The sequence below is a fragment of the Mesoplodon mirus genome (assembly GCF_964341445.2).
Source record: "Mesoplodon mirus genome assembly, chromosome: 17".
NCBI classification, from domain to species: Eukaryota; Metazoa; Chordata; class Mammalia; order Artiodactyla; family Ziphiidae; genus Mesoplodon; species Mesoplodon mirus.
In genome coordinates this window covers 18147722-18159835 of record NC_138993.1, presented here as the reverse complement: position 1 = coordinate 18159835, position 12114 = coordinate 18147722, and the positions used below count along the sequence as shown (strand labels likewise).

The 12114-nt window shown below is 38.9% G+C and overlaps 1 protein-coding gene across 6 annotated transcripts in view; it reads right to left on the bottom strand.

Moving 5' to 3' along the window:
• Nucleotides 1–12114, bottom strand: part of CAB39L (calcium binding protein 39 like) — a 105594-nt gene that overhangs the window by 15691 nt on the left and 77789 nt on the right. For all 6 annotated transcript variants that reach the window (XM_082602648.1, XM_082602650.1, XM_082602649.1 and 3 more), the window contains 3 exons: nucleotides 10517–10685; nucleotides 6475–6534; nucleotides 2688–2753 (listed from right to left, as the gene is read on the bottom strand). In XM_082602648.1, coding sequence (XP_082458774.1) covers nucleotides 2688–2753; nucleotides 6475–6534; nucleotides 10517–10685 — 295 coding nt within the window. The remainder of the gene's footprint in view (nucleotides 1–2687; nucleotides 2754–6474; nucleotides 6535–10516; nucleotides 10686–12114) is intronic.

Below are 12114 nucleotides of genomic sequence, written 5' to 3'. Positions count from 1 at the left end.
ACTTGATTAACAAAAGGCAGTAGGTAGCAACTACTTTGGAATCAGAAAATAGCCTAGTAAATACACTGTTACAATAATCTAACCTCTCTTGTTTTCTAAAATTATGAAACATCTATGTGCAAAATATTACAGAATCCAGAGATATAAACATAGTAAAATCAAAATAGAACATACTGCTACCACAGATCTAATTGCCCAAAGGAAAACTCAACAGCACACAGTGGAGCTCTGCAGAGCAATGTTCTGATGAAGAAAAGAGCAAACAATACTTAAGGAGCTCTTTCCTTGAACAGACTGATACAAGACCATCTTAGCAATATCTCTGCCTATAATCCAACGTTCAAAAAAGGCCAACTCTTCAGTAACAATTTTAGCAATTTTTACATTCTTGATATACTTTATCTACCTTTTACTAGTGCTTTTCACTGTCTAACCAGTGCTTGGTTTTACCACATTGTAAATCAAATATTTGTGAGACAGTCAACTGTAAAGGATTTTAAGTGGGAATAGCAGCTCATGTAGTATGTGTGGGTGCATTAATAAAGAACAAGAAAGAGGCCTTATGAGTGGGCTGGGGCATCTGTAAATAAGTAGAAAACAAACAATCAGCTTGAAAAGGGAGAGTTTAAAGGAGACTTTCTACACCACATGCTGTACAAAGTCAGATGCTCTTTGCCATGTCACTGGAATAGCGCTGAGGTCTTCAGCAGGAGAACTATGTGAAAAGAGGAAGAGAGGCTAGATGGTGGAGAGCCAGGTGGCAGCGGACAGAGGTGAGAAATGAGTCTTTCTTGCTCCCCTTTGCTGCCCGCTAAATTTGTATTACATGTTGTACTAATCATACATCTACTGGGTTAATAGGCTTCGATTTTTAAATGCAAATGCATCCTGGTAGGAAAAAGTCTAACTCATACCCTAGTCCCAATTATTTATTTAGAATAGATCGGTGCCTTCAGTCCAGAGACTGAACTCTGGGGACAGTGACGAGGAATATTTATTAATGAAATTTATTTCAATTTTCTTTAGCAAATATATCCAGGTCTTACCATGTGGTAGGTTCTGCTCTAACCATTTTACAAATATTAACAAGAGAACAGGACAAGGTGGGGTTGAAGGCATCCTGAGAAGAAAATGAGGGCAATGGGCACATGGGTAGGAGGGGATGACAGGACAGCAGGCAAGAAAAGCAGGAAGAAGGCCAAGAAGGGAAATGTCTGGGTAAAAAACTGTAAGCTTTATAACTTTGCCTAAGGCCCTAGAGTCACTCAATCGCAGAAACGTTTCTGTCACAAGTTCTTATCACTGTGGAAAATGGTACAAGGATATATTCTAAAGTCCATGACCCTCAACTTTCTTGATCCCAGTTTGGTTCAGTCACCTTAGTTCATATCAACCACCCTACTTTGGCCCAGTATCTGACAGATTCCACTGAAAACAGGAAGGACTTGGAAAATTTATGAGCAATTAGCCATATATTGGCCCTTCAGAGCATCATCACCTCTGTTTACTGTCCCAATTTCCACTCCCCGCCAGGATGACTACCTCTGTAACACAGACAAGCTTTCCTGGTTTGACTGTCCTTGTGTCTATTCTTTAAGTACACGGCTGTCCCAACAGGATGTATCCTTATCTTCAACTGCTTTTAAGCAGCTTTCTGGACATGGGAGAGCACAGCATCGGTGTCCCTGCCTTTGCCTGGAGCTCCATGTCATTAATTCAGGCTCCAGCACAGACAGCAACACACCCGTGATATTTTTCTTCTATGTGGATTACTCTGTATGGGTTTCTGCACAAGGAGAAACTCAATCAAGAGTGCTGAACGACTGGCTGAAAACAGTACACTGATCTCTCCACCAACAGGTAAAGCTGGAGCAGCAAGGGCACAAGTACAGGAGAGAGGGGTCAAGGCTGACACATAATCATGGGGGAAGTGAATTCACAAATATGTGGTCCAAAACAGATTTAATTTATTGCTTTAGCTTAAAACTGTCTCCAATATTTAGAAACAAATGCATTGTTCTATAATGTCATCATTCCAACATTTAAAAAATAATACTATATTTTTATAATTAATACATAAAATAATATGAATATATAATAATATAAAATAATATTTAGTAAGCTCAAGCATCATACAAATTGCTCGACCAAAAACAGCCAATTATTATCTGCCAAAAACGTTCTTTCGAATATCTGAGTAGGATCTGAAGGGCAGAGATGCAGCTCTAGCCAATGTCCTACTCCCTCAGGAGCTGTCCCACTTCCTCTTGACCAAATGGCTATTTCCAGGCACCTTTTCACTGAGGGAGGGAAGGCCACTCACAGATGGATGTGGCCCGATTCTGCCGGGTCCCTGTCTGATGAGGGAGAGAGGCATTTCAATAGGCATTTCATAGGAGATAGAATCTCAAATCAGAAATGCCGTTTGGTTACATACAAATAAAAACATACCCCTCACCCTGTATTTATTCTGTACTTATTACTTATATTGTTACCTCCAAAAAGTATTTGAAGTAGGGCACTTACCTCATTTTGCTACAAAGTACAGTCATAACGTTGAATGTACTTCTCAAGTTACAAAAAAAGAGAATAATTTTTCTGTATTTACTTGTCCACTGTTAAACCTGTCATTTACTAACAAGAATATCAACTTCTGGAGACTCTAACTTAAAGAAATTTGATATTACCTTTAAAGATTGTCTCTTAGTCACATAATTCTCAGACTGGAGCAATTTCTCATAGTCTTCAAAAATCTAATGAAAAGAAAAGAAATATTAGAGTGTAAACCCAGCAGTGACTTCTCTGCATTAAGTTTGCTTGCTCTCTCACTTCAGAAGTAAATCCCCAACCCTTTAGCCTAGCCCAGCCCAGCTGCTGTGCTTTGTATCCCTGGGCCGATCACCACTGTCCATAGGGCGGTTTCCCCATTTCACCATCCTCATTTACACGTAGGGATACTGGGGGACAAGGAGCCAAGTGATGCCAGAGAGATACTTCTCTTTGTTTTATTTTGGTTCTGTAAATTAGAAATTGAGTAGAAAATGAAGTGAGTCCTCCCAATAAATCACTTTGAATCAAACATCTGTTAACTCATCTAATGAGCTACAGGATAACTCATTTTATGCCATTTTAAAGAAATCTGTTTATGTAGTCTTGCTGGTAGCTATTAGTCTATGAATAATTTGAGAAAAGATTAAATACACTTAGCAACTCATAAAGAATCAAACTGTCAAATTCATAGCATGAACGGGTAGAGGAATAGGGCTACTTGTGTCACATAATGGCCATGTTAATCCCAAGTGGCCTCTCTGGGGCATTTCCACTCTCCCCAGAAGCTAGGGGACGCTGGTGATTGGGGTCCGTTTCCTAATGTGATTGGTCGTCAATCACTGCCCAGGCCCTTCAGTTGAACACAGAGTGCCAGCGGCTGGCGAAGCTCAGTGTCAACCTCCCATCACACATAGACACACTCAGAGACCACTCAGGTGGGAGGAGCAAGCCTGGCAGAGAACTGAAGGCAAGAGAGCTCAGGGGCTGAGGAGGGTAGAAAAGGGTCCTGGTCCTCAGAGGAGCAAGTGCCAGGTGTGTGTGCGTGTGCATGATGATGGCAAGCTGTGCACACTGAGGATAATTCCTGATAGAGAATTAAGAAAGTGAAAAGTAAAAACAAAATCATGTAGCTCACATTAAAGTCACAGTAATTATACTCTTTTACATAAAGGACTTGTTTATTCTAATTGTCATGGAACACAGGAGGATTTTTCACTAAATCTGTCACACGAATGTTGTGGTAAATTTTAATGGTAACTATAAAATGCAGATACACACAGGTAAGGCATTGTTGACTCCCCAAGCTACCAGTTTCATTATTTTAGGTCGTATATCATGTTCTCCAGCTTCAGGTTTACTGCTAAAGAAATATGAAACTCAAGGAGCATGAAATGTTTAGGGAGTATGAGTTCTCAAAGCTAATGTTCAGGTCAGTGTAGCAGGCTCAGCATCTGTGAAACTACTAAATTACCCATGAAGTGACTATAGATACAGAGACAAATTTAGGTAAATAAGGGTCAAAGAGAATGAGTTTATGGTCTCTCAGATTATTGCTTATTATCCTTGAATGCAAACTGCACAACACATTTATCTCACTCATCCTATAGAAAAGATTAGTAGTTAATACTACAGGTTTTGTCATAAACTATCTTTGCCCTCTTTATTTTCATTTATTATAAATGTAACATCTGATGAGTCTTTAACATTCCATCCAGCATCTATAGTTACTGAACAACTAAACTATAATAACAATTCATTTCCTAACTTCAAAAATATGTGATTTTCTTTTAGTCTTGAAGCTTTTGGATATCTCTGGCAATAATCTTTTTTTCCCTTCATGTTTTACACTTTGATCACAGTTCTCCAGTTGATCCCATGGGTATTCTCTTGATAATTTTAGGATATGAAAATCACTTTTGATTTCATGATTATATTGATAATTCTTAATCTCAAACCAAAGGAAGATCAGCAAACAATTTATGAATAAAAAATCCATAATTTCTGTGACTTGGATGTATGAAGACATAGGATACTGATAGGGTATTTCATGTCTTCCCAGAGTCATCTGTTTCCTTTTACATTTTTGTGTGGCTAACTAGAAAATTTTAATTTACACGGTGGGTTGCATTGTATTTCAATTGGACAGTACTGGTCTAAAGCAGCTAAACTAATACTGGAACAAACCTTATAAAGTTTTGCTTCTAGGTTTGTGCTATGTTTCACTTTAATTATGCTATTCCTATTGCTGATACACTTAGCAAAAGCATAGAAGCTCTTGGATGGGTCTGTTCATTCAATATTCATTTAATACCACCAAATGTATGGCACTGAGTTAGGTATTAGGGATGTAAGTAATAATGATAAAAATTAATACATGGTACTATCCTAAAAACTTTAAATCTTGTCAAATTCCTACAGCAATCCTATGAAGCAGGTATTATTAATATCTTCATTTTTTGGTAAGTGCAGTAACTTGTCCAGGATCATACAATTAGTAAGACGTAGAGCAGGATCCTGAAGCAAAGCAAGTGGACACTAAAGTCTATACTGTATTCTGAACCACTGTGTTTGACAGATAACGTTCCTGCTTCACAGGGAGCTTAAGAACCAGTCAGGAAGGTATAAAGACACACCATAATAATACAATGTGGAAAACGTGTGAGAGAGAAGGAGAGAGGGAGAAAGGGAGGGAGGGAGGGAGGGAGGGGAAGGGGAGAGAAAGAGACAGAGAGAAAGAGAGAGAGAGAGAGAGTGTGTGTGTGTGTTTGTGTGTTTGTGTGTGTTTGGGGGTGGGGGGGATTACAGAAAGCTTCCTGGAAGAGTCACATTATGAAACCAAGAAGGACCCTGAGGGGCCTTCCCAGGAACATACCCTCCTGAGTCCCCCACTTCTTGTTTGCAGAAAAGCTTTAACCTCCTAGGTCTTCCCCGAGTTTCAAAGAGCAAATTTAATCAAAGAAGTGAGAAAATGCAGAAACAAAGGAAAACAGCCAAGCAAGACAAAATAATAATAGTTTAGCCATAAAACAAAGTCAAGGATCTTTAGTTCCTCCTCAAGGTCTATAGATAATATCCTGAGCCATATCCTTGAGTTGTTTTGCAGATACTGAAACCCTCACCAGGTGGAAGAAGTTAACTGCATACTGCCCACAGACATGTAGACCTCATACTGGTTAGAACCAAAAGGCTGATGATGTTAACCCCTGAAATACCACCCTGTCACCTTACCACCAACCAGTCAGAAGACTGTCCATGAGCCGATGAGGCACCCCGCAACCCTCACCCCTTCCCTGAAAACCATTTGGGATTGGGGTCTTTTGAGCATTAGCCACCGCACATCCCTTGCTCAGCCTTGCAATAAATGTTGAATTTTCCTTCATCACAACCCGGTGTCAGTAGACTGGCTTTGCTGCATGTCGGGTGAGTTTGGTTCAGTAACAATTACAGCTAATTATCAAAAGGTTGAGATGGATTCACCCTTAGAGAAGGGAGTTGGAAGACAGATATGTATGTATTTTGGTATTTCTACTAGTAAGTAAAACTAGTTATTAAACCAAGTAAAATGATTTACTAGTAATGTATTTATTAGTAAGGTGGGGTGCTCTTCCATTTGGAGTTCCCTACTGCCTCTTAAGGGCAACATGGATGCTCGTAAGTCAAGATCAAAGTGAGCAGGTACTAGTTGTTTCCTGGAGCTCCAGAGCACAACAGGAAGAGATGTGAAAAACGAGAAAGCCCTGATCTCCTGCCATCCTCTATTTTCCATAGTTTCTTGATGACCTGGCTTCTAGGTAATAAACCAATCGGGAGTATGGTTGGTTTCAACTGTGTATCATAAATAGGAGTAAGTGCTAACAGATCTAAGAAGGAGAGAGAGAGAGGAAGAGAGAATGAGGTAAAGACTTAAAAATGACTTCTACTTACAGTGTCATAATTTTGTTCTAAGAAGTCTGCTACCAGCACTTTATGTCTGGTCAGTAAATCCTAGAAAAAGAACAGTCAAGTGAAAAAAATTATTATAGGTAACAAATTTTATAAATCTATCTTTTTCTTCTAAGATTTTCCAAGTCCATTAATTTGAAACATAAAAGTTTCAGAATATTTTCATTTACATCACAAAATTACTTCCATTCTTAGTTTAAGATGTGAAATACAATTTGTTTCATGCTAAAAACAGCAGAGTACTTTAAATTCATACCATAGAAATAATTCAACTAGTGAAACAAATGTCGCCTAACAGACAAGTGTACAGTATATTTCTTCAAGCCATAACTCTACATTGTGAAAATGATATAATAAATATTCAAATAAAGTTTATGATGATCTTTTAAAAATGTCATTAAAAACCATTTATTAAAAAAAGAGCTCTGCATGGACTAAAACCATATCTCACAAGTTAACAGATTTTCAACGATTAACCTTTAAAATTTCTTAACCACTTTTGAAATGTAAATGCCTAGGATGTTGGGAAGCACAAGAATGACATTTAATAGGGCCATCTCAGCATCATCCCGCTCTTGGGTTAATGGGCTGGGAAGTGTTGTTCAGTTACTAAGTAGCACAATGCACCCTTTCAAAGTTGAAGACAAGTAGCCTGATCTAACTACAGACATAACTCTCGGAAAACTGAACAAAAGCATAAAGGAATGTTTGACTGAAAATTCACACCTACATTATATCCTTAATTCACCTCAATGTTGAAAGAAAACAAGCCTCAGGTAATCCGTTTAACATGCTTAAGGGCTAAATACCCTGTCTAGGTACTATGCAGAATTTAATTAAAAACCTAACAAGAATTTTCAAGTTTTCAAAAATAAATTCTTATACTTTAATACATATTTAATTAAAGCTTCTTAAAAGCATATACAAGATGCACAACATAACCTCACAGAGAAAAAGAAGGCAGCAGCAATGGTAAAACTCACTTATTTCTATTTCAATAAAAAGTTAAATATTTAAAGCACTTTGCACTACAGTTTCCTTTTTTTTCAGTTTTATTTTTATTTTTTAAATTTTTTATTGGAGTATAATTGATTTACAATGTTGTGTTAGTCTCTGCTGTACAGCAAAGTGAATCAGTTATACATATACATATATCCACTCTTTTTTAGTTTCTTTTCCCATATAGGTCATTACAGATTATTTGAATAGAGTTCCCTGTGCTCTACAGTAGGTCCTCATTAGTTTGCACTACAATTTTCAAGTTCAAAAATAATGAGACTGGCTATTAATTTCATTTCATATTACCTTTCGTCACAACTTGATTGACCATTCAGCCTATCCGTGGAGAAATGTACTTTTTTCCTCAGGAGAACATGTAATACTGTTCTGGAATTGCAATTTTAAAATGGGAAAATTCTCTAAGGAATTCATTCCTGGTCCATCCCAGGTCAAAATTCAAACCAGTTCCTATGTCAGGGGACACCTCAGAGAGTAAGGTAGTTCCACAGCATCCTTTGGGGTCCCTAATCTTTTTCTAAGTGGATATTCGGGATGCCTAGTTTTCAGATACTCTCTTCCCCCATCTCCTAAGCAGCATCAGTGATTTTCTAAGCTGACCCAGGTTAGAAAGTTCTCTCCATGGGCTGCAGCAGACACTGTGGATGGCTGCACCCATGGGGTTCTGCATCTATTAGGACAGTCATCAGCCTCGGGTGTGAGGACCATGATCTCCCATGGCCTCAGGCCCTGCACATACCGTGATGGTGGCAACAGAAAGAGTACTTTGCCGATGAGTGCTGCCTGGAAAGGTTTTCCATTCACTACACATTAGTGTTACACCAAAGAAAGAGGAATAAGGAGGGGGTTCTGTTAGTTGCAGCTCCTTCAAATTCTAAGGGAAAAAAATAACTTTAAAATCCAATAATAGAAAATATAATATGGTAGGGCAGAATTCCTCCAGCACACGTGTATGATGGATACAGCCAATAAGTGATTCATGCACATACACTCTTACACTTGAGTGTGTATACATTATATATACATAGATATACCCTCCAATTTATATACATAATAAATGTATCCACAAAACTGGAGGGATTATACCATATATATATACACACATACACACATATATAACAATACATGTATATAAACATAATACATAGACAAATACAGAAGTTGCATTATTATAGATCAAATAACTGAGTGAGAGAAAAATTGCTAGGATCCCACCCAAAAAGGAAAAAGCAGAACATTGCCAAGAAAAATAAAGTTCAAATTTTAAAGAATTTAAAGTTTAAAAAAAGTATCAGAAATAGTGTACTCTTTCATCCCACCTCCTAACAATTATTTTGACAGGTCTAGGTTCTGCATAGTCTAAGTATCATGCTAAAAAAATGTTGATATTGATATTTTAGTGAATTCTTCACAGCTTGGGAGAACTCAGGGTGCAATGACAGAGACAGACATGCAATGGCAGGGACACGATACTACATCAGCCAGCAGCAGCTGCATTTATTGAGTTTTTACTACGTGCTGGAGAGTGTTTCAAGCACCTTACATACGTTATTTCTAATCTTCACAACTCTGCAAAAACAGAGATTATTTTCCTCATCTCACAGATGAAGGACATATAGCAAGTCAGGTGCAGAGAGAGATGGAATTCATACCACTTCTTATCATGTCGACTCTTAGAGGAAGAGGTGAAAGAGATTGTGGTTGTGAGGAATCTTTTTTGGGAAAGGACAATTTGTAGACAATACCATGACAAAAACATAAGCCAACAATGTGAAAACACCAATGACTAACTGCGCAGTAGTCATCCTGCAGTTCAAAACAAAAAAGGTTAAGCCTAAGAAGATAAAAACAAAAGCCCAAACCAACCAGCCAACCAAGTAAACAAATCCCCTTGAAACCAGCTACTTAAAAAAAAGTGACTTATGGTCATTACATTATATTAACCACAGCATTTTGGTAAAATATAGAAAATAGGCATTTTCAATATCGGTAGCATACTAGGAAAAATTTTTAAGGTTATTTAGATTTTCAAGGACTTGACTTAAGTTCAACGGAAAATATGCTCATGCACAAATCACCATAGTTTATTTTTGTGATTCAATATTGTGCTGAAAATTAAACTGAGCTGAACATATGATGCAAGACACTATTATCAAGTACAGTTTATTCTATTAAATGTTGAAAAATCTTTGGGGAGATTTTCAAAAATAAATGCTCAATTGAATTTGATCTTCCCCCTCCATTAGAGTTGTTCTATGTTTACAGTTATTTGTGAAGTCTTATTTATGGATTTTTAAAAAAGGAACTAACTTGTTTCCATGACAGCAAAGAGTCATCAGATAGAAAAGGAAAAAAAATGGCACTACAGTAGCTACTAATAGAGAACACCTCCTCAGTTGTTTAGGCACAGATATTTGCTAGAAAGAAATGGAACCATCCTTCGTGTTAAATGTCCTTCTTCCTATTTGATGCACCAAGGCCCCTCCTACCATGTGTTCTAGATATACTCTTGGGGGCTTCATCTGTAGCCACTGTACAACTGTTGTTTTGCCGGGTGAGACTTGTCGCCTATGAAACATCGAAGGCTGCTGGGGTTTCTCAACACCCTGAGCACAAGTCCATGGTTCTTGCCCTCGCTGCTCCTCTTCCCTCCACCCACCGCCAACTCTCCTTAGAGTCTGTCCCCTGCCCTTTCCTCCTCTTTTCCTTCCTTCCCTCACTCTTTGCTCTTCTCACTGGTTTTCTTCTTCCTTACTCTGTGTCTTTGTCTTCTTCATAAGCCCATATGAGCTTATGACAAGCATTTTGAGTTGCTTTTTCCACAATGTGACAGATGGGTCTAATTGCATTCTATTTACTGAATCCTCTTATGATCCACATCATATACAGTTGGCTATGCTCTGACCTAAGGAATATAATTTTCTGCTTTTAAAAGTTAAACTGCCTCTTAGAGGCCAAATGACTAAATGCTGAAATTAAATAACCCAGCTGATTCAGAAAAAATTACCTTAAAAGTAGCAAAGGCATCTGAAGCAATATCAAATGTTGACAACTCCACATACTTAAAGAAATCTCTGAATTGATTAGAAAAGAGGATGATTTTCGCAAGCGGTTCATGTCGAATACATTCTCTCAGCATAATCCCACAACGTAAGGCGATCTGTGGGGTTTCATATCTAAAGCATAAACAAGAGAGAAACAGAGAACTATGTTGTTTTATTAACAAAATAATATTAATGGTATCAAAAGAACCATTTCAATACTGCTGTTAATGGAAGCATAGATACCATTTGTCACAGTTCATTCAAACACCATTCTTTCAATACCCACTAAATATCCACAATGTGCCTGGCACTATTCCAGATGCTGGGGATAGGACAGTAAGCAGACAAGGTCACTGCCTTCCTAGCATTCACAGTTCAGTGCAAATGTTTCTGGTGGGGGAGGAGACAGACTATAAACAATGAAAAGATAATTTCATATACTTCAGTGCTGTGAAACTGAAGACAATAATATAGGTACACTATAGAGTGTACTTAATTTGCTTTACTTTAGACTGAGTGGTCAGGGAAGAGGCAAAACATTCAGGCAAAGGGAACTAACTGTGCAAAGGCTCCAAGGAAAGAACCAGCAGCTTTGTAAGCCAAGGTAAGGAGTTTCTTTTTTTTTTTTTTTTTTTAATATTTATTTATTTATTTTTGGCTGTGTTGGGTCTTCATTTCTGTGTGAGGGCTTTCTCCAGTTGCGGCAAGCGGGGGCCACTCTTCAACGCGGTGCGGGGGCCTCTCACTGTCGTGGCCTCTCTTGTTACGGAGCACAGGCTCCAGACGCGCAGGCTCAGTAGCTGTGGCTCACGGGCCCAGTTGCTCCGCGGCATGTGGGATCCTCCCAGAGCAGGGCTCAAACCCGTGTCCCCTGCACTGGCAGGCAGATTCTCAACCACTGCGCCACCAGGGAAGCCCCAGGGAGTTTCATTTTTAAGTGTGATAGGAAGCCTTTGGATAGTTTAAAGAAAGCAATTAACACAGTCTATCATATGCTTTAAAAAAGATCACTCTGGCTATCTGTGGAGAATCTTGTAAAACAGGGAAGAATGAGCTGGGGAGCTAGAGTGGAAGCAGGGAGACTAGCTAGTAGGAGGAACAGAAGCCCAGCTAGAGATGATGGGGGCTTGGATTGGGGTGGCAGTAGTAGAATAGAGGACTATGGGCAGGTCATGCGTATTATTCAGGGGAAGAGTCCACAAAACTTGTAGATGTTGTAGTTGGGGTAGGGTGAAGAGTAAATTTGGGGTGAGGGAAATTGAGGATTCAAGAGTAATAAAATAGGGCTTCCCTGGTGGTGGAGTGGTTGAGAGTCCGCCTGCCGATGCAGGGGACACGGGTTCGTGCCCCGGTCCGCGAAGATCCCACATGCCGCGGAACGGCTGGGCCCGTGAGCCATGGCCGCTGGGCCTGCACGTCTGGAGCCTGTGCTCCGCAACGGGAGGGGCCACAAAAGTGAGAGGCCCGCGCACCACCAAAAAAAAAAAAAAAAAAGAGTAACAAAATAATATTTACATGAAATTCAGAATCAATAATAAAATCTCTTTCCCACAATTTAGGA